Below are 22,825 nucleotides of genomic sequence, written 5' to 3' on the forward strand. Positions count from 1 at the left end.
TTAATCTTAGAATGTTTTAAAGTGTTGCAATTGTGATGTATTTTAGTGTGTGATATGATGAAGCTGTTGACGAACTGTGATTGTTTTTTAAATTATCTAACTATCTGTTATTTTAGAAAAACTGATGATGGTGGAAAACACCGAAACGTGTTTTGATTGATAAATAGAGACAATAAATGACTGAAGCCCAGGAATTGATTTTGATTTGGAATTGACACAGTCAGGAAAGTATGTACAATTGTTTTTACTGTGGTGTAATCATGAGATTTGCTAATTTCTATTTTTCTAAGGAGATAAACGTTTAATACATATTGTACAAAAAGTAGGGAACTTTGACTTAAGCTCATTTTTGATTAAGGCACGTATTTCCTACACGATTCGCATTATCAATGAAAGAAAGGATACGCTAGTGTTTCGTTTTGAATAAATTTTCGATATTCTGAAAATGCTGTCTGTTGAAAAAACCTTTCGACAATTACTGAACATTTTCACACCTAACTACTACTATACGTACTAGAGCTAACATGAAACAAATTATTCAGAATTATATAATACTGAAATGCAGCTTCTTAAGTTTAATCAAGTTTAGGTTATTAATTAATATTCGATAACTGGCACATTTTTGCATAAGTCTCAGATGGCGTTTATCTAATACTTCTGAAAAATTATTTCCCGATATGTATTAGTATTAATACCCGATATGTATTTTTCATAAAATACTTAAAAATCCTTGTATTTCGTATACGAACACTCTCCTGAGCGTTAACTGATAAGGTGGGATCAGCAATTCTACAAAATTTGTTCGTTTTTTTTCAAATTTCCCCGCAAAACATGTGTATTCAAGAATATGCTAATAGTGATGAGTTACACCTTGACAAGTTACAGTAGCTGCAGTTACAACTTACGACCATAGGAAGGTGGAGTATGAAATACCCGCAAGCACTGGCTACTCAATGGTTCACGCGAGAATGAATGCAAGAAAATATTTTTTATCCACAAGAAAATTTTGAAGTATTTACTATATTTAAAAGAATTGTTTGCGGACGATAGGCAAACATACAAGGTAATACAAAACAAGACAATAAATATTTTTAAATCTGTAGCCATGCAAACAGCTAAAATCTAGACATCAACTGGATCAGCCCTAGAAAAATTGAAAAAATTTGGAAGAATACGAAAAACAAACAGTCAATAGATACTAAAGCACTGACGCCCGAAAATCTTCAGAGAGCATGGAGTTTTTACATCAACATTTTGAACGCAAGAAATTTGTGTTAAGTAAGGAATGAAAAATATATTCAATTAAACAGGAAAATAGTAAAACGCCGCACACTAAACAGCGATTTATGCTAAGACTATTTCATTCGACATTGCCAGTTTACAGACGTGCCAAAATAGATCAAATCCAAGAGGAAACTCAGTGAAATCCGGGCAACTCGATGTGTTTCACATGGCCCCTGAATATGCAGGATTTAGTTACAAAATTGTGTGGGTAAATTTCGGGGTTTAACATCTAGATTCCGTTTGATGTTCACCATCACGCAGAAGGTTTTAAGATGCTCACTTATTCAAAATAAATGTTGAAACCCAGTGAGCATAAACACGCGAATATTTACTTGCAAGTTGCCAGAAACCGGAAGCGCCTTAACGTAAAACCGCCCACAGCTGGTGTTTAGTAAATTACGTTTTACGCCTTCACACACCTAATAATAATTAATCAAGGATTAGTTTCCTTGATTTATTCGAACTAATTATAAGGGTTTTAGGCCTCATTTATTTTGGTTCCTGATTCACGCCCAAACTTTCTTATTGGAAGAACTTCCCCAGCGCTTAATTACCCACCTTTTCAATTAGTAAGCTGGAGCTTCTTGTAGAAGTTTGATGGAAAAAAATTGCGAAGTGCCTGCCAAATCCGTCAGTCCTGAGCTAATGCCAAATCACATCAAACTCAAACAAAAGATTGATGAATTTCATTGTCTTGAAATAACTCAAATATATTTTCACTCACGCAACGCAACTTCGCCTATTAAAGAAAATTTATCATAGTTTCAACTACTTCTTTGTTCCCAGTTTTCACCTTCTTAACTTATTAAATCTCGTGATAATTAAAACATATTCTGCCTGGCAGAGTTCGGTCTAGATTCAGGAGTTTAAAACTATTCAATTCCAACTATTCAAACAAACTTGCTTTGAAAAGTTGGACGAGAATTGTGTGTAGTTGTTATTTCCAACTGCGTTTGATAAGGGTGGATCGAGTAGTGCTATCAGTTCTATTTAATAAACAATCAATGTGTGCCCTAAATAATAGACATGGGATGGTCCCAAATAATTTTCAATAAAGTCTTCGCCTTGTAATATAGGAAATGTATTTTTGTTTCATTATCTAATTTCTGTAAAAAATTGTCAGCTGAGAAAACTTGCCGGCTCTAAAGTGAAAATGTCTTTAATGTTAGGTTTGAAGCATGTATCTCATCAAGTGCTGTTTAAATGTAACAAGTATGCGCTTTTCCTCACATAAATACATTTCAAACGAATTTTGGAAGCCCGCGGATTAACTAGCTTTGCATTATTCTAAAAATGTGTTTGTTTGCTATTTTTTAGCCAAGCATATTTGGAATATTTTATGTTATTTTCGCACGTAGAAAGAGATGTTAAAATAATTATTTTTGTCATCAAACATCTGTTATAGGTATATTGAGCAGGGAAAACACCATGAAATTAGTGAATATACAGAGTGGTTCAATAAAATGAGTTATTCCGTTGGGAATCCGCTTAATATGCTCATTTTATTGATTAGGATTTGCATTTTTTTATATGTTTCTTCCTACTTATCTGCGAAATCCCAATAGAAATTTTTAGTGGCAATAGCGAAATTATTTTGAAGTAATTCAGGAATTTGAATGAGTATTTGAAACGACTTACGACTAAATGTATTTAATTCAATTTTTGGTGGTATAGAGTGTCATAACAATTGCATTTTTTTACTGACTGACTACGTTATTAAATAATATAAAAAAAGGAAATTGCTGTAAATCATAATAAAGAAATGCGACCGCTTTTTGATATAATGTGAAAAAATGCTCTCAATAAAAAATTATGTTGAGCTAAATAAGTTTATAGCCTTGACTAAGATGAATCATCCTGTACATAGATGTGAATTAGTAGTCATTTAGTGTTGGTGATTAGAGATTAAAACGTGCCTTGGTCACCAAAGGTACCTACATGTAAATTTAAATCCAGGAGAAAGCAAATAATTACTTACTAAAAAATATTTCTCTTGTTTTTTAAGAGGTGGTCAATACCTAACAGGTCTTAAAAGTGTAACTATTCTTGATAAAAAAAGTACAGAACACCTTCTATCAATATTAGTGTCTTAGTGTGCTCGTTTCGAAAATAACTGTGATTAAAGTGCGAACAGTACTTTGTACAGTAACAAAAGGTCAAGAGTTGAAGGAAATACAACATTTTAACAATAATTGGCGTGAATCTTACAATATTCTGCGCAATTAAACAACGCGAGTTTTTAATTATTTTCTCATCAATAATACGCTGTTAACTGATTTACATCCACTTTAAAATTACTTCTCAAAACAAACGCTCTTTAACGTTTAATTGAATCCTAGAAGAGAATTAAGATAAAGTCACAATCAACGCAGTATTATTATTAAACATTGGAGATAATTTTGCTTGAAAGCCATTGGCCGTTATTATCTGCATTTCAGAACCATCTCAATTGAATAAGTAGACTGATAATTACACTAAGCCGCAGCCTTTTATTGTTGAAACACCGCTTGCATTAGGTATTGTAAAAGCTAGAAAGTGTTTAAAGAAGAAATTAACTCGTATGAAAAATAAGTGATTTATGCTCTATAGCAGAAGAGATGAAGTACTTGGTCGTTAGCTTGATTTTCTCGGCAATTATCGCCAATGCTTACGCATGGCGATTTTTCTATAACGGTAGAATAAATGAAAACATATTGCGTCAGACACAGAAGTTGCAGGATTCTGCTGAAACCCCTAAGAATTTTACGAGATGGTTTACCCAGAATCTAGACCATTTTCGCTCGGATAGCAGGACCTGGAACCAGGTAAGTAAAAACCGTCAGAAATCGACCAACCACATAAATAATTTTACCAAGACTGATCAACAAATATTGTTTTTAGAGATACTACGTTAATGATGAATATTTCGATAAAGAGAAGCGCAATGTGGCCTTCCTGATGATTGGAGGCGAAGGTGAAGCTACCGATGTTTGGATGACCAATGGTCAATGGGTCGAATATGGAAAACAGTTTAATGCTATCTTGTTTCAAGTCAGTACTATGAATGGATATAATGCACTAATATAAAGGTTGTTTTTATTATTCAGCCTTAAGCCTTATAAGTTCAGTTCATATTGTTTCATTCATTGCAGAATAATTTAATATGATTCGAAAAGCTTCTTTTTGATTCCTCAAATCTTCATGAGCTTGAACAACTGCTGGCTTACATACTAAAGCGACTATTGTTTGCTTCTGTTGTTTCTCTAGCTAGAACATCGCTTTTATGGAAAAAGTCATCCTACAGAAGACCTAAGTGTTGATAACTTGGAATATTTAACTAGTGAACAAGCCCTGGCCGATCTAGCATTATTTGTGGCATCTATGAATGAAGAATACAAACTGTCCTCAGATGTAAGCATGGTAGCACCAAGCCTTTGCTACGTTAATAAAAACATCTATTTGCAGATAAAATGGATTGCTTTTGGAGGATCGTATCCCGGATCTTTAGCAGCTTGGGCCAGATTAAAATATCCTCATCTTATAAGTGGCTCAGTAAGCACCAGCGGTCCATTGCTAGCTATTCCAGATTTTCAAGGTAAAGGTTTTTGTTGAATTAAATGACCTAAAACTTTACATCAACGAAGAATTTCTACTATTTTTCTTCGTTCTTTTTTAATGCTCTGCATATCACACCCAAAATAAGATTTGGCAAGTGTGCTCTTTGATATGGGAAATATGTGCTAATATTTTCGCTTTCTAAGGAGGAGTTTTTCTTATTTCAGCATACTTCGGAGTGATTGCTGATGATCTGCGTTTAGTAGATGAAAACTGTTATACGGCTGTAAAAGAAGGCACCGCTCAGATTGAACTGTTTCTAACCGACGAAGCAGGTTTAAATACTTTGCGCTCCTTATTTAAACTTTGTCAAGATCTGGTAGGAGACTTATGGTTTGAGAAAAATGTTTCTAACTTTTTCGCAACTTTGGCTGGAAATTTTGCGGGTAAGTTAACTGCAATTCAAAACACACGCAGTATATCAAGTCAAAAATTTACATATTCGAGACCAATCAGTCGAATAAAACACAGAAAGTTGAAAATGTTTTAGCTGGATGAATTAAATGTGTGTTTTGGGAAACTGAAAAGGTTTCAAATTTGTGTTTTCGGAAAGTCCGTTAGTTTCAGAGGTTCAGAAAGAGCACGTTAACTTGCGAAATTGAAAAAGATGAAATCAAATTTGTTTGAATCTCTTTTTAAAGTGATATTAAAATGACACAATATTAGGTAGGGTTTTGAATTTATAAATCGCCTTTTTTTGCTACACTGGCTCTTCAATTCATTTTAGCTAATTCCGCAAAGCATTCGGAACCTCTTCCTTTAGGAAGCCTTCAAGGTAAAATGAGCAACTGTATAGATTTTTGAACATTTTCAGAGAAACTTTTGTTCACAATTTGTCCTGTTCACCGTTAAGCAAAAGGCGTAACGTAACGTTGAGCTCATAAGTCGATAACCCCACAGCAAATTGTTCACAAAATACGGCCATTTTTTGCATAAATAGAATTGATCTCAGGGATGTGCTTTTAAAAGGCAGACTCACAACAGGGCGTTTAACAACCACTATATGTTTCTGCGAATATTAAGAGTAGACGATTTTTTCACGTAAACGAAGCTGCGATTTTTACAGCAACATAAATTTGTCTCCAATCTACTCGATTAACCGAATATTTTGTAATTACATTCCTGTTGTAAACTCACTGCATTCCGTTAATCAAAGTAATTTTTAATCGAAGGTATTGCCCAATACAACAAAGATAACAGGCTCAGCACAAAAGGAACTCTGCTTGGAAACATTACTTTAAATACCATCTGCTCCATCATGACGGATCCAGCAACAAAGACGGAAATCCAGAGACTGGCAAATTTCAATTCGTTAATGTTGGAAGCAACCGACCAAAAATGTTTGGACTTTAGTTATGTGAACATGATTCTTGACATGACGAAAACAACCTGGAACAGTTCAGCTTCAGAAGGAGGTAACATATTGTTGAATATTATGAAATACTAAAGATTTTTTATCGAAAGCTGAATAAATGTGTCTTAAAACAGTTTCATCAAAAACTCATAGATTCTGCTACCATTACCAACAAATTATTTATACTGACCCAGTTATTCAATTGGTTAGAAATATACATTTGTTTTTATGCTATTCCAATATGATCAAATAAAAGTCGAAACTTGGGGTATATTTTGGTGTTTTAAAATCGCAGATTTGCAAACTCTACTTTTCCGGTCTGAGGACTGTTCGAATGTACTTTTTGTTTGTTTTTTACACCTTAGACATTTTGGAATATCTTTAAAGTTCTTGATTGTTTAAGCTGACATTTGAAATATAGTGACCACTGATGAATTTACATTATTGGGATTTTTCCATTTACAGGGTGGTATATTATTTAGAGTTCCAGCTATAGCTTTGCCAATAACTTTTTGCCTCTGCCATGGTTGCTTCTAAATTACAAAGTAAATGCTGCGTTTGCTTTAAAAACGTTTTTTTTTGCATCGGCAACCCTTAATGGAAAATTAATCACTTGCATTTAATAATTATTTTGTTTCAGTAACTAAAATATATCGTAAAATATACTTGCCTATTAAAAGTAATTTATCCGAATTTTAATTTTTCAATTTGCTTTAGCAAATTCCAGAAAATCGCTTTATATTTTTCTTTTATCTCGATAACGCAAGTAGAAAAATCGACTTCATAGGAAAAATAATTCTATAAACGGAAACTTAATATTCAGTTCAGAATCTGCCAACGTCGTGACGGAAAAAAGTTAAGCCATAACCGTTTAAAATGTATGACTCTGCAGATTGAGAACGTTAAATGGTTGTGAGACCATTCGAACTTAATAAAGAAAAGTCGAAACGTATTTGGAATGTCGACATCCCTTAGATTGAAGAGAAAGCATCCAAATGTACCTAGGTAGATATACAGGGTGTCTCGTAAGCTCATGATCAAAAGGGCACTGCGATATTCGTTGGACCAAAAGAAGACGATCTGACCTAACTTTTATTAACGAAAAATGTCTGGCTCCTCTGCTACTGATGATCAAAGTTCTTCAAAAAAATTGTCTTTTTCGAAATATCGGGAGAATGGTACGATGTATTTTAGTGAAACTCGCTGTGAATTTGTTCATATGTAAGACTCATATTTCGATGAAACAACCGAGTTCAGCCGTTTTGGACAATGATTGGATTCTTGAGAGTCGTGGTACAAAAACTACCATCCTCCAACTTTTTAGTTGGAGGATGAATATAACTCATTTTTTTTATGTTAATGCACTAATCATTTATTCACAATTTTGTGATCTTTGTGAAATCTTGTAGGATTCGTAGTTTTTGTGAAAAAAATATTTCTGTTTCCTTGCCACTTAACAATGCTAGACATTAACTGCAAATATCGTGATACGAGGCATAAAATCATTGTCAATCAATCTCACAATTTCGTTTTGAATGACCTTTTCTAATGAAGAAGTAACAGACATGGTCAAAGTATTATGGTTTTGCGAAGACAATTTGCGTGAAAGCGTACGCGTTTACGCGTCGCATATTTGCAATAAATGTCTAGCATTGCTAAGTGACTGGAAAATAGACATATTTTTTTACGCAAAAATTGTGAATGCAACAAGATTTTACAAAGAGCACAAATTTGTGAACAATTGATTAGTGCATCAACCTAAAAAAAATTAGTTGATTTCATCCTCCAACTAAAAAGTTATGATAGTTTTTGTACCACGACACCCAAGAATTCACCACTTGTACAAAACGGCTCAACTCGGTTGTTTCATTAAAATATGAGCCTTACATAAGAACAAATTCACAGCGAGTTTCACTAAAATACATCGTACCATTCTCCCGATATTTCAAAAAAGATAATTTTTTTGAGGAACTTTGATCATCAATATAGCAGAGGAGCCAGACATTTTTTGTTAATATAAGTTAGGTCAGATCGTCTTCTTTTGGTCCAAAGAATATCGCAGTACCCTTTTGATCATGAGCTTACGGTACACTACTCTCTACGGAGACTACTCTTTACCGTTACCGACATTTAGAAGCACCCTGTATATTTACAAAAAAACTTTGATCATGTGTAATTTACTACCTTAAACATTCCGGAATAATTAGACAATCACTCTGTTCATATCTGAGTTTTAAAGAAATTTGAAATTGATCCGTTTTGAAGAAAAATTTATAAAAATTGTATTTTGTACGGTTGATTTTGTCTTCAGGTCGACAATGGATGTATCAAACATGCAATGAATTCGGTTTCTTCCAAACCTCCGATGAGAAGCCGCAAATATTCAGCGATCGGTTTCCTATCAAGTTTTGGACTCAGCAATGTTCCGATATTTTTGGCTCAAAATTCACCGAAGAATACGTGAATAAAGCCTCCAACCGCACTAACATTTTGTATGGTGGTCTTGATATTAAGGTAGGAATTCAAGATTTCAAAAAACCGAAGCTTTTATCAATTGTTAACTGTAGGTCAGCAATGTTGTTTTTGTGCATGGTTCTGTGGATCCCTGGCATATGCTAGGAATAACTAAAACGATCAATGCAAACGCCCCAGCAATTTTCATCAAAGGTAAGTGGTTGGAAAATGCATATTTACAAAAAAACTGAACAAGATTTTTTGATTTAGGAACTGCTCATTGTGCCAACATGTACCCTGCAAGTCATGATGATCCATCTGATCTTAAATCAGCCAGAATTCAAATAGGAAAATATATTCAGAAATGGTTATCAGAAAGCTAAATATATAACTAATTTGACGTACCAACAACCATAATTCTTGTGTGTTATCGACTTAGTAAAAGTACCTACCAGAAAAAAATTAAAAACGAATATATTCTATAGAATATATAGTGTCATTTTTTTAGTTTCTTGTCTAACTATAGTTTTGTCTCTACAGTCCTAATTAATTTAGTATCGAATAAACATTAATCCAAATTAGGTTTTCATTGAACTTTCCTTTATCTCAACTTAAACAATATTTTCTTAGAACTAAATGATGCATGCAACTGCATATATGATTCCCAGATCGTACCTTCGTATTCATCGTCTCATAATGGGAAGCGTTTAATTTTGTCTATAGTTTTTACAAAATAGATTATTTATTATACATGGCTTAGCCGTATTTATTTTTTTAGCGGTACATTATTTATTATACATTATTACAATTATAACTAAATCTCTAAAAAGATCTATATCTTTTTAGTGAAATAGTTAAAGCTTATGGGGCTGCCAAAGTTGAATTTTATAGGTATGTATGAGAAACAATTTAAAATATTTGGAAAATTATAAAGTAGTTATTTGGCATAGAGCGTGTGACTAAAAGATTTTCTAAATACAATTGACTTTTATTATAAAATCCTGAATTTGGAAAGTTATGAAGAAATATATAAAATTTTAAGGAATCAAACTTATACCACGTTGTCCTGTTCACAATTAACAAAATATTTTCCAGAGCTGGTTTCGTCCTAGCTATTCAAAAAATTAGGAAAGAATTGCAAAAGTTTGAAAAAGCACCAGCATAATTTGAAAGTCAATATCTCAAAAATTTAAAGATTTTCTTAGATTTAAAATGTCTGAATTACATATGATTATATGGAAAGAACAGCCTGACTAATAATTATCCACTTTTTTATTTTTTGGTAGGTTTGGTTTGCCGGACGGCTGGAGGAATAAAAATCTTCCCTAAGGCACCCAGCGTTCCGAACTCTGGGTAGTGTTCGATTCTTACTAACGAAAAAAACCCTTTTTATCCACTTATTTGGGTCAGTAACATGCCTCCAAAGTTTACATTTCACTAAATCTCAATGTGTGCGAGCGAGAGCAACGACCGTCACTACATAATTCCTTCACCTTTTTCAATATTAATGCAAACTGTTTGAAATTCTTACAAATCCTACATAGTATTTGCAATATAAAGGCCGAAAATGCATAAAATAATAATTGGTAAGAATGAAAAGCGACCAAAACACTAGAGAAATAGAAACGGTGACACGGTGGGCATTAACAAACCTCTAACTTCGTAAGAGATGAGAGACGAGTGTTGCTCCATCGCCAGTACATAACCTCGATGTGGTTTTGCAATGTAGTTTTTTATTTATTTTTCAAGAAAACATTGTATTTACAATAAAATGGATTCAGTAAAACCGAGTTCAAACGCAAACAGTGAACTGGACAGATCTCGTTTAACATCAGGTAACATGGAAAAGTGCCCATTTGATTGTTTTTCGATACAAATCCTTTCTTTGTAGAAGTGTACTTCCTGATTCAAAGGTTTCTCTCTAATGGGCCACTTAAACGAACCTTACAGGTAAGTTATTTAATATTCTTCAAATTGGCACTATGTAAAATAGTCACAGATGATAAACAAATGTTATAGACCGTTAAGAACTTTTATAATAGCAAACTTTTACAACTGTTTTCATTTGGTGCCCTCAATGACTTAATTCACTTTATAGCTAATATATCAAACTGTATATCCTAATCCAAATCTTCTATTTGTTTTTAGACTCTCAATGAAGAACTACATGCACACCAGGTAAAATAGCATAAAATTGATTTATTTACAAACAAGCAAAATGTTGTGAATGTTTGTTTTGTTATTTTCGCAGATTTTACCAAAGAGACTTGACTGGCAAGGAAATGAGCATAACACCACAGTTGACGATATGGTTTGTTTAAGCACCAAATTCTATAAGTGTTTGTGACTAAAACTGCAATTTATGGTAAATTTTAGGAAAGGCAAAATCCCCAAATTCGACCAGACTTTCTCTACTTTTTGTGCAGCCAGGCCTCAAGTGTTTTAAATCCAAATACCCGATTGGCACCGTCATTTCTTAGTTTTCATCCAAATACAAAAAATGAGAATGGAGTTTATAGCAACCATCGACAATACTTTAACAATGTGTCGAGATATCGTGGTGTTTCCATACAAGATGCTAAAGCTCCATTCAATATAAGTAAGTGGCAAGTAATGTGTTATGGTTGTGAAAACTTGAAGCTCAACTGTATCTAGCAACTATGTGGGACAAGCTTATTTTTACAGCCCAAAAATTTAAGCATTTTTGAGAATTATCTAATATACACTGTGTCCAGGATAACAAGGGCCAGTATGGGCATATGGGAAATCCTAAATGATGCAAAGTTGATCAGATGGGAGAAAAGTTGGGCAATTAAAAGACTTATAAAATGGCGCGTTCAGATGTTTGATACGAGTTTTCGTTTCTAACTTATTTGGGGAAAACTGAAATTTTCAAATTTCCATATTTTTTTTCTGGCGTTAATTTCCAAGTAGAGAAAAACTACATAGGGTTCGACTACATAGCACCTCATGACAAAATCCGTTATAAAATTAACGTTATCTTCTAGTTAACAGTATAAGAGGAAATGAAACCGGAGGCCCCCTATCAAGAAGTAACATCATTAGTCCCCGAATATACAAAGGAATGCAGATGCAACGAATCACCATTGGTCATTTATCAGCAGTTTATTGTCTTTTATTTGATCATTCGGGAAAGTAAGTGGCTTTCAGATTAATTTAAAAAGAAACTAAAGTTTTTTAAAGGCTCATGTTTGACTATACAAGGGGTTTCATGGGAAAAAGGGTACGATTTTAAGCACATGTTCTATATCCGAAAGTGACCCTAGTTGAGTTATTTAAACTATACTTTTCTTTACATCCTACATGTAGCGTTCATAGCTATTGACCTCCCAAATTTGGCAAAAATATTCCTATGGGGTTTGAAGCAATTTAACATTTTGCTCGTGTTTTTTCTGTATGGTTTTTTGTTCTATCGCATTTAATGCAAACTACGGTTGCGTTTGGGAGTAGACTAGGGGTAAAAAACTCCCATTTAGCGTGAAAAACTTTAAATGTAACTATGAATAGCTTTAAATCTTGTTTTGCAGGTACGTTATTACTGGGGCTGACGATCTCTTGATTAAGTTGTGGTCTTCCGCGACAGGTCGTTTAATCGCTGCCTTCCGCGGGGCGTCTTCAGAAATTACAGATATTGCAGTCGATCCTGAAAACCATCTACTTGCGGCTGGTTCGATTGATAGGATTTTAAGGGTAAGACAAAATTTCACATTTGGGACACTTTGTTTGACCTGCCTCAAATCTCGCAGGTTTGGGACTTACAAACGGGTGCGCCAATAGCAGTTCTTACCGGACACACTGGAATGATAACTTCCGTAAATTTTTGCCCTACGCCTTGTTGGGGCCACAAGTACTTAATAAGCACCAGTACAGATGGGTCGATCGCATTTTGGATCTACAATTCTGAAGGGGTAGATAATAAAGTCCAATTTAGGTAAACTAAATGAACATTTTTCTGATAGCGTTTATTGTATGCTACTTATTGATTTTATGCAGAAATACTCCAAATTTATATCAAGAGAAAATTAGGCCTGGGCAAGCTCAAATGATTTGTTCGTCGTTCAGTCCGGGTGGAACATTCTTAGCTACAGGTTCAGCAGACCACCATGTGAGAGTGTACTATATGAAAGGTACGCATCAGAATTTGACCAATACTCAGTATTTGTTTGCCTTAAATTAAAATTTGCCAGGTGATGAAGGTCCTCAAAGAATCCTTGAGACAGAGGCACATACAGATAGGGTTGATTCTATACAATGGGCTCATTCCGGTTTAAAGTTTTTGTCGGGTAGTAAAGACGGTACTGCCGTCATATGGTGGTTTGAAAGACAACAGTGGAAAAATTTATATCTGGATATGTCCACAAAACTTGCAAGGTAACTATTTTTATTTTTGGAAATACAGTGTTTTGTTATTATTAATTTTTGGTGTAAGAGCTGGTTTTTGTGCCGCCATTAGAATTTTGCATTATAATTGTTTTTTGCATCTGATCTGAGTTTCAGATTAAAGCCGACAATGATTTAATGTTTTATTATATTTTAATAACTATGTTCAGTAATTTTTTTAGTGATAAGCCAGGCTCAGAGCCCGATTCCAAAAAAATTAGAGTTACAATGGTTGCATGGGACAAATCGGATGCTTCCGTGGTAACTGCAGTTAGTGACTACTCGTTGAAAATTTGGTCAGCTGCCAATGGGCAGTTAATTAAGATACTGAAAGGTTATATATTAATAAATATTATTAATTATAATATTGATTGATAGATTATAGATAAGTTTTGGGTCTTTATAGTTATATTTAATTTTAGGGCATGTTGATGAAGTTTATGTTCTTGAACCTCACCCACATGATGAAGACGTGATTTTGTCTGCCGGACATGACGGCCAGCTTTTGATTTGGGATATACAGCGAGGCGATATTCTCTTTAAATATCTAAACACCATAGAAGGTAGGAGTTGTATTTTTGTGTACAGAAAGGAAAATTGTGAATGGTACTGTTGTTTCAGGGCAGGGCTACGGTGCAATTTTTGATGCGAAATGGAGTCCGGATGGATGCTCCATTTCAGCGAGCGATTCTCACGGAGACATTATGACTTTCGGTTTTGGAATCGGAAGTCCTTTTTACCAGCAGGTATGTATATGAATAATGTGAAATAAACAATTTTACAAATTATCACTTTTGCAGCTTCCGAGGGAATTATTTTTTCACACAGACTATCGTCCGCTAGTGAGAGACCAAAATAATTGGGTTTTAGATGAACAAACTCAGGTTCCTCCACATTTAATGCCTCCTCCATTTCTGGTCGATATTGACGGAAATCCTTATCCTCCAATGTTACAGCGGCTGGTGCCGGGCCGAGAAAATTGTAACGTTGATCAATTGGTTCCCAATATTGTCATCGGAAATGAAGGTAATTTATAGATGCGTGCACAACTTGCAAATGCGTCTGCATTTTTGATACCTTATTAACACATTCTTTTTTTACTGCTTCTGGACAATATAACAGAAGGTAACATACAGTTTTTGTGATTTCAATTTCAATATTTGTAATATTTCATTAAATTTTGTTGAACATCATTACGCCTGGTTAATCACTTAAATAATACAAACCCGATTAAATAGTCTAGGTTAACGAATATTTTCGTATTCAGGCATTCAGGAAGTGATTCAAGATGTATCACAGCGGGTAGTAGTTGACTCGGAAGACGACGATGATGTCCGTGGTAATGCAGGAGGATCTATACGAACTCATCGGTATGCTTAATAAACAATGATTTTTTTCAAAACATCTACATTTTTGGATTAATTATTTACATTGCCTATATGCCTATATATTGCCTATTATGCCTATATATTTATCAATCGCCTTTAACATTTTTGAAGAATCCGGCAAAGCAGAGGTGACTGGCAGACGGATCACAACATCGAATGGAAGAAAAACTTATTAGTAAAGCCACTTAGCCCTTCAGTGTTAAAAAGGTCAAATGAAATCAGGTAATGCTCTATTACGAAAAGTAAGGTGTGTTTATGACAAAAGTGATCCCATAAATTGTTGCTCTTAGGAAATTAATAGAAGTGGCTGAGAAGAAGGAGTACCAGAGGCAGTTACGTACAAGACCCCTTATGATTAACACTGCCGGTCCTAGTAATCCCAGAAAGAAGGTACCGAGAAAACGTGCACCCAACGGAACAAGGAAACGAAAGCAGGTATTTATATCGAGGCAATGTCGAAGGTCCAAAAAACAGCTGAGACTAATGGTTGTTTTCTGTTCTACAGGAAGTAGATATGGATATTTATGATATTGGGCCACTTTGTCCGTACGCAAGCGACGAGTCTTCATTTTCTGACTGGACGGAAGAAATATCAGAGGCGAAACGACGAAGGTAGTGGAACTTTTTTAAATAACAATAATGTTTCTAATTTGATAACTTATGATCACAGGTCAACGCGTCGTAACAATAACAAGTATAATCGTAGCGAAACATCATCGGATAGTGATGATACAACGGATGACACTGATCAAACCGAAGAAGACTCCGAGGGCGTGAGCGATCAGGAACGAACAGAACGCAAATCAAGATCCACTAGAGAGAATAAGGTAGTTACCTTATTCTCTCTCTTATTAAGTTATATTAATTTATTATTAATTATAATAAACATTATTTTGTCTATATAGGCAAAAATCCGGCATGCATCTCCAAAGCCATCAACTTCAAGACAACAGGGATCGACAAGAGCAGCTGTGCCCAAAAATCCCGTTATTCCTAAGCAAGATCCGGTTCCAAAAACGGGACAAATGGCAAAACTTACCGCCGCTGAACCGTCATGTAGCGCCGTTGCAAGCACCTCACAAGGACCAAAACTTAAAGTAGAGCTTTAAAAAATATTCTCTCAATTCTTCATTTTGCCAAACTTATCGTTTTAGGTGTCCGAACAATATAAACTTAGTGAGTGGCTGGCAGAAACGAGGCCAAGAAAATCTCCATATTATCCTCAGATGCACGATGAAATTGTTTACTTTGTTCAGGGTATGGACAAAATAACGTCGTCTTAATGAGTTGTAAAAATTGTTCACGTTATTTCCTTTTCTAGGGCACATTTTGTATATGGAAGCCGTAAAGCAAAAAAATGTTTACGAACCTGACATTAAAGAATTACCTTGGGTGAAAGGTATGCAGCTCAACGGTCATGAGTTTTGTAAAGTGGTAGGTATTCGCTACGAAATAAAACCTCCCCGGCTATGCTGCCTAAAGCTAGCCTTGCAAGACGAAACCGGATGTTTGACCGGTAGAAGTTTGACTGTTAGATATCATGATATGCCGGACGTGTTGGACTTTTTTGTGCTCAAACAATGCTATTTAACGGCTATGTCAAGAGACTGGCAATCTGGCGAAAAGTTAGTACTACTATTAAATTGTACTATTTTTCTTATCATTTTTTAAAATCATTAGGTTCCGTTGCATGATTGATGATAATTGGTGGATTGGCGAAGTAAGTTGCAAGCTACCAGCGAATGATCCTTATCCTGTATCTGCATTCATGTGTTACGAAATTAGTTGGACTAATGGTGAACAAGAAAGAATGAGTCCTTGGGATATGGAGCCTATCGACGATAGTCGTACGTATCAATATAACATTTTTTTCATGGCATTGAAATTTAAACAGTAACGGTTTCTCAGGTCTGCCGGAAGATGATAAAGCGGCGATTCCGGTTCTAGAACATGAATTACGGTCTATTTTGTATAAGCCCGTTTCAGAAGACTGGCCAAACTGTGAACGCGACACTGTCTGTAAAGCTATTGCCAGAGGAATTACGCAAGTAAGGGTGATACTTAAACATTATTTTGATACATTGCGACTGTCAAAAATTGGTTTAACGAGTTTTAACGTGGTCGCAAGTCGGTTTAAGTCACGCACAGGTGCCCTGAAAAGGGCTACCACGGAGGTTAACAACAAAAATTCGTATTGGCAGACTGCCGATTAAAGCTGCGTGAGATAGCTGAGACAGTAGGCTCAAAATCATTTCATTGCTATTTGGCTTTCATCTACTGGATATTTGTAGGCTAATGCTAATAATTTGTAGGCTAAGGCTAATAAATATGGGTAAACCCATATTTATGCTTACAAATTGATTTTGTGAAAACATACTTACCATTTTTTCAACAAACAATGTAAACAAAAAACGTCCAAAAAAATTCAGTTCTTGCTTAACACAAATAAAACGTTTTGAGGCCACAGAGACAAGTGGGGCCCTGCGCGTACGAGACCACAGACTGTCGTTGCGTGATTACTTACATTAATGGTGAAATGTGCGGGTGCATCATCATGCACCAAAAAGTCAAGAAATGTTTTTTGTCGAAAATTGAACTCGTACTTCAAAAATACTTTAATTTGAAATATCTAAGTGAAGTATCTTTTGATTTCTTTCAACAAATTGAAATCATTACCCTTATGCGCGCCAATGATGAACATGCAAATATTAATTGCATGTCAATAAATGCTCAATGACTACCTCTTAAAACGCACCAAATTTAATTTTCCTATCTTGACCGGTTTCAGAGCAATATAAATACATCGCCAGTCTTTAAGGAAACTTGAACACCCCGTCTTTATTTGTATATTAAAAATGTTTTCATAAGTTGAAATAATAATAAATAAATTGAACGATCATAGCCAAATTGTGCGTTTAATATACGGCCGGTGTTTTGCAATTATCTGAATTAAATAATAAATATCATTAGGTATGTTGGTACTTGTTTTCAGGTAATGGAATTGGCCATAGCAGAACCATTTTTAGTCCCAGTTGATATAAATGTGTATCCTACGTATGCTATGATAGTAGAATATCCCATAGATCTATCGACGATAAAGGCAAGATTCGAGAACAATTTTTATCGGTAAGTTCACTAACTGCTTGCCAATATGTTTTCAATGGAACCATTAACATAATTAAATTTTCAGACGTGTATCGGCTGCAGAATTTGATATTAGATATTTGGCGACAAATGCAGCTAAATTCAATGAACAGCAGAGTTCTATAGTTAAACATGCCAAAATTTTGACCGAGTTGTGCTTAAGGATCGTCAAGTAAGAAATGCTAGGAATTAATTTAATGAAACTTGAATTGAGTCGCTGGTTAAACTATTTCTAAAATAAAATTACATAACATTTGCAGGATTGGAAATAATGCAATTGACATTGCGTCCATATACCATCAGCTTGTCGATGAATATTATTCTTCCCATTCCGATGGTAAGTTATTTATATTGTTGCTAACTCGATTGTACTGATAGTAATTTTGAATGCAAGGTGAAGGAGAAATTGACGTCAGTCAGCCATCTACAAGTAGGACGTTCAGATATCTTCCAGTTAGATCATGGAAGTCTCCTGATGATTGGAAAATCGAAGCCCGGTAAGTAATAAAATTACCTGGTTGGTTTTTAACGCCACAAGTTAAATTCCAATAAGGCTTCTTCATTGAATTACCGAAAGTAACCGATCTGTTTTCTGTGTATAGAGGCTTATTTGAACTGATGTGGCAAACAGACGATTCGGTGCCTTTCAGGGAACCAGTCAATAAAAACAAATATCCTACATATTATCAGGTATACTACATTCCCTAACTTAATTTTGCAAGACTAAGTAAACATGTATTTTTTATAGGTAATTACTGATCCAATGGACTTGGAAACAGTAAAGGATAAACTTGCGAAAGGAGAATATAAAATTCCCAGCGATTTTTGTTCCGATATGCGGCTAATTTTCCAGAACTCACGGACATTTAATACCAACAAACGTTCTAGGGTAAGTAGTGATTCTTATAGCGCATCTCCTATCGGAGGTTTGCTCTCACAACAATCCTCAGGTTATTGACTGCAGCTCTGAACAGTTGAACATTGCTACAGTTAAACCGGTCCCTTGGGTTCTTTAGCCAAGACACAATGCGTCTGCCAATGCTCCGCCTTCCACTATTCTTTCCTTGGACTATCAGTTGGAGAATTGTGTATTTCTGTCTCTCCTCTTCCTTCCTCTTCTCGCATTATGACCCAGGTATTGAAGCTTTGATTTTTTCATGGTGTTTATGATTTCGCATTCCTTCTGCATCCGGTTCTTGGGCGTTAGTAATTCTACCGGTTCATGGAATTTCTACGGTAGCACCACATTTCGAATGCTTGTAGCTTGTCGTTGTGGTTTTTCTTGAAGGTCCATGCCTCAATTCTATACAAGAGCGTACAAAAAACGCAACAACGCAGCAATCTCAACCTAAGTTCCATGTTAATATCCCGACTCGTAAATAACTTCTTCATTTTTACAAATGTTGAGCTGCCTATCTCTATCCTCGTTCTTATTTCTCTTGTTTGGTCACCCGTTTGTTCTATCCAAGTTCCTAGATATTTATATGTCGACACATTCTCTATCGTGTTGTTGGCCACCGTCAGGTTTGCCTGGTTCAGATCTTGTGGAAATTTTGTAACTACCATTTTCTTAAAGTTGAGTTTTAGTTCGTATTCATTATATCGGTCGTTTCATTTTTCTAAAAGGTGTGTGTCCTCAAGGCTGCTCGCTAACAAGACGGTATCATCAGCATACCTCATTTTATTATATAAGAAGTTTTATATTGAACCAATAAGTAATTTCAGTTACCAAAAGTTAATCACACGGCATCTTAAAATAAGTTTGGTTTCAGATTTATGTAATGACAGTTCGACTATCTGCAATGTTTGAAGAACACGTGAAGAAAATTGTTTCAAACTGGCGTACTGCCAAGAAACGACAGCGTCGTTTAACCCCGACTTCTGATGAAAGTGATGGAAACATATCCGATTTCACTGACAGTCGAGTTGAAATTGAAAAGCCCGATCCAGTGAAAGTTATATTTGAGGAAACTAAAAACGGGAGCATTTCTGAATCGGACAGTGACAATACTCCACTGGAATTCTTAAAGGCTGCCAGTAGATCCAATACAGCGACTGAATCCGATACAACATTGGATAAAATGTCATCTTTTGCAGCAGTAGAGGAAGAGGAGCTAGCGTTGGAACAAGATAAAAGACTGAATGAAAATAGAGTCAATCATTTTCATAATGAACCATCAACGTCTAGTCAAAGTCCTCTGGAAGATTTTGATCATAATTATTCCAATCAAAAGCTTGGACATCAGGGTCGAAAACTTCTTAGAATTAATAGAAACGATACCATGTCAAATATGAATTCAGTGAATTCGTCATTGACTAACTCCAAGAGCGAGCAGAACAATAAAAATGAAATTAGACACTCTAGTTCCAAAGATAGTGATTCTTCTGATGATAATGATGATGACTATCGACCGCCAGTTCAATTGAAGCGGTTAGATAGTTATCACAGCAGTAATGCAGACTCATCAGAGGACGAAAATGTGGCAATTTCCACTCTCAGTCTCAAGTCTCAAAAAGTTAATGCGAGTACAGGCAGTGATGAAGAGAGTGATTCTCTGAACCTACTTGAAGTACAGTCCGAATTGCGAAGAAACAAAGCAGTAAGTGACGATGAAGAATTCCGGCCGGATGATTCATCAGATAGTTCCATAAGCAGTAGGCCTAAGCGTCGGAGGAAAAATAGTTCTGATTATGAATTCACTGCTGGTAGCATAAAAAATAATACACGGACCAAAAGACAAAAACGCAAGCCATCTTTCGTTGTAGAGGAAGACGAGGACACATCTTCAAGCAATTCTTCGGATTCTGAAACATCTGACGACAGTGTGCCACTGCAAAGAGCTGCCAAGAGGCGACAAAAAACAAAAAAGAATGAAATCTTTTCAACGACAGATTCCGAAGCGGGTTCACCACCCAGATCTCGACGGAAAAGAAGGAGATTGGTCGCGAGAGAGAGTTTGGATTCTGATGATGATAATCAAGGAGAAAACGAAAAACCAGGTTTTTTTGGAAATGTGAGCAGCAGGGGTAGGGTGCGAAAAATTACTGAACGTGCTGCAGCCTTCTTAAAAAAAGACAAAAAGTCCGGGTGATGTAGGCTTGGCTATTGCTTAGGCAAATTTAAAAGACGTTGTGAATGTGCAGTTGTCGTTGATGTGACCCTCTTAGTTATTTTGGACTTGTATTGCGCCACTGCGATATAATACTGACAAAGTTTTTTGAATTACAGCTTTTTAGGCACGATTTTTTTTTATGTTATAAGGATTGAACATTTAATTATAGTTCTCGATCAACATTTTCGTCTGTTCCAACCGTGCCCCTTCTAAAGGAATTTATCATTAACAGGACGTATTTAAAAATATTTTAAATAGTATCTTACGTCTCCAGAGTTGTAGTAAACATTTCAGATAATTTTTTTTTACATTTTTAGTATTTTTGGCTGTTAATTATCCCAAACGATTTTCGTTTCCATTGTTTCCAATTTCTGCATAATTTAAAATGTTTTCATCTTATTTCAAAAAATCTGTTTTATTCAGTTGCGGAAGCTTAGGCGTGCAGCAGCACACAGAGGGCTTCTGAAATTGCCGATCAGATATTTCTATACAAATTCTCCTACTCTGATCACATAACTGTTACTTAGACCACTTGTTTTGGCTCTATTTTATCCGGTTTGGTTGAACGGTCATCTCAATTACGCATATTGACTGTATCCAGTATGTCTCCGCAGGTTGAACACATATGGAAATTTTTTTATTAGTAAATTTAAGAAGAATGATGTTCTTCATGAAAAGTTTTCTGCAGTCTAAAACGTAAAATGCTACTAACAGATACTTTTATTTTTAACTATATCGAAAAGCATTATTTAAAGAGTTGACTAGAACAAAAACACATTTGAATATGCAATTACACGTATTTTTGATTTTTTAAAAGTGTTGTTTTTTATAAATTTTCTGCCTTATTAATAAAATATCAATGATGTTATTGGTAAAAAAAATAATTAATGAATGTTATTTCGTCATTATAGTACTTCAGAGCATCTTCGATTCCATTCTACAGTTAAATGCGCATTGTAATTGTAAACATACATTAAAAAACAATAATTTTTTTATTGAAAATGGGTGTAATTAAATGTAGTTCCGGTTCTGGTCAACTGTTTTTGATAACAGTTTTCGATACTGTCAGAAACAAAGATTTTTTACCTTTGAGAAAAAGTCATATTTTTTGACAAACCTCGCAATAGGCCTGGAAAAAATAAATATTTATTAGTTGCATTTTATATTTTACATCTAGCCGAACTTTTTATGGAGAATAACTTTTTCTAAACATAATAATAAAAAGCATTTACTAAATTACACAAGATTTGCGCACTATGGAGATTTAGTTATTCGAATTTTGGACATTATGAAAAGTCTGTTTTCAAGTTAATCATCGTACTTTTAAAGTATGTTCCTCCAAATCAAATATTAACGTTTTACTTAGAAAAGGTACTTTTTGATTTAAATGAGTACTCACGAAATTCGATGGTGATATGCTAAAGTATGTTTCCGTCTTAGTGTAATTCTTCAAAGTGAAAAACGTTCTAGATATAAGTTACTTTAGTGACAGAATTTTCTTCCCGAACTAGTAAAGTTGAATTTATTTTTTACAGATTGGTATTTATTTTTAAATTAACTTAATAAACCATCCCATATTTCTTTAATATTAGAATATACCTTTGTGATTCGAAATATATTTTTAAGACGTGTAAGCCTGTAGGTCAACATTTAAAACAAGAGTCTGTCTGCTGTATGTACATACATTGTTTTTTTCTTTACTATATCAGTGACCAATAAAACAGGATCTTACAATCATTTCTAATTTGAAACGAAATTAGTTTAGTTGCCTGTTACAATCCTCGGTTTCTCTAGGGGCTAGAATCTTTAAGCTACGAAAAAGTGCCAGGAAGATCAATTTTTCCAAAAACGCGCTTCACATTTCCGCATCAGAGGAAGTAATATCACAGCAGTGCTCTCGGTCTAACAAACCTTAAAATACCACTACTAGTGGACTGTACTAAACCAGAAAAAAAGTGTTTTGTATTTCTTTAATGGGGAGTGAAACTGGTATTTTGGTTCTCTGGGTTGTGTGGTCCTCCAGCCCACTAACCTCTGTATACCGACCAAATCCTTCCCTCTCCTCACTGTTCACTTCACCCCAATGACATCAT

General features: G+C 34.9%; 2 protein-coding genes across 3 annotated transcripts; both read left to right on the forward strand.

The window, feature by feature from the left end:
* Window positions 1–3,589: 3,589 nt before the first annotated feature.
* LOC109543191 (putative serine protease F56F10.1) lies at window positions 3,590–9,264 on the forward strand. Its single transcript, XM_048668280.1, has 9 exons — window positions 3,590–4,088; window positions 4,165–4,314; window positions 4,531–4,674; window positions 4,729–4,858; window positions 5,046–5,264; window positions 6,051–6,293; window positions 8,544–8,746; window positions 8,800–8,899; window positions 8,957–9,264. Exons 1-9 carry the CDS (start codon window positions 3,882–3,884, stop codon window positions 9,067–9,069), a joined length of 1,509 nt encoding a protein of 502 aa, XP_048524237.1. The 5' UTR covers window positions 3,590–3,881; the 3' UTR covers window positions 9,070–9,264.
* Window positions 9,265–10,210: 946 nt separating this feature from the next.
* LOC109543171 (bromodomain and WD repeat-containing protein 3) lies at window positions 10,211–22,469 on the forward strand. Of its 2 annotated transcripts, XM_048668185.1 has the most exons (32): window positions 10,211–10,521; window positions 10,578–10,636; window positions 10,835–10,864; window positions 10,938–10,997; window positions 11,063–11,285; window positions 11,695–11,842; window positions 12,235–12,397; window positions 12,454–12,638; window positions 12,701–12,834; window positions 12,895–13,078; window positions 13,270–13,421; window positions 13,510–13,650; window positions 13,709–13,833; window positions 13,888–14,113; window positions 14,355–14,457; window positions 14,587–14,697; window positions 14,766–14,910; window positions 14,981–15,087; window positions 15,146–15,302; window positions 15,381–15,572; window positions 15,630–15,732; window positions 15,797–16,100; window positions 16,156–16,322; window positions 16,384–16,523; window positions 17,468–17,601; window positions 17,666–17,791; window positions 17,880–17,956; window positions 18,014–18,116; window positions 18,222–18,309; window positions 18,368–18,508; window positions 19,392–20,325; window positions 20,386–22,469. In XM_048668185.1, the coding sequence occupies exons 1-32, from the start codon at window positions 10,458–10,460 to the stop codon at window positions 20,709–20,711; spliced, it is 5,352 nt and encodes a 1,783-aa protein (XP_048524142.1). In that variant the 5' UTR covers window positions 10,211–10,457; the 3' UTR covers window positions 20,712–22,469. The 2 variants fall into 2 exon arrangements, with proteins under 2 accessions (XP_048524142.1, XP_019768302.2); XM_019912743.2 differs by having other exon boundaries at window positions 10,212–10,521; window positions 19,392–22,469.
* Window positions 22,470–22,825: the final 356 nt, after the last annotated feature.

Source organism: Dendroctonus ponderosae, unplaced genomic scaffold (assembly GCF_020466585.1).
Source record: "Dendroctonus ponderosae isolate FM_Combo_2020 unplaced genomic scaffold, Dpon_F_20191213v2 Dpon_F_20191213_7, whole genome shotgun sequence".
Classification (NCBI taxonomy): Eukaryota; Metazoa; Arthropoda; class Insecta; order Coleoptera; family Curculionidae; genus Dendroctonus; species Dendroctonus ponderosae.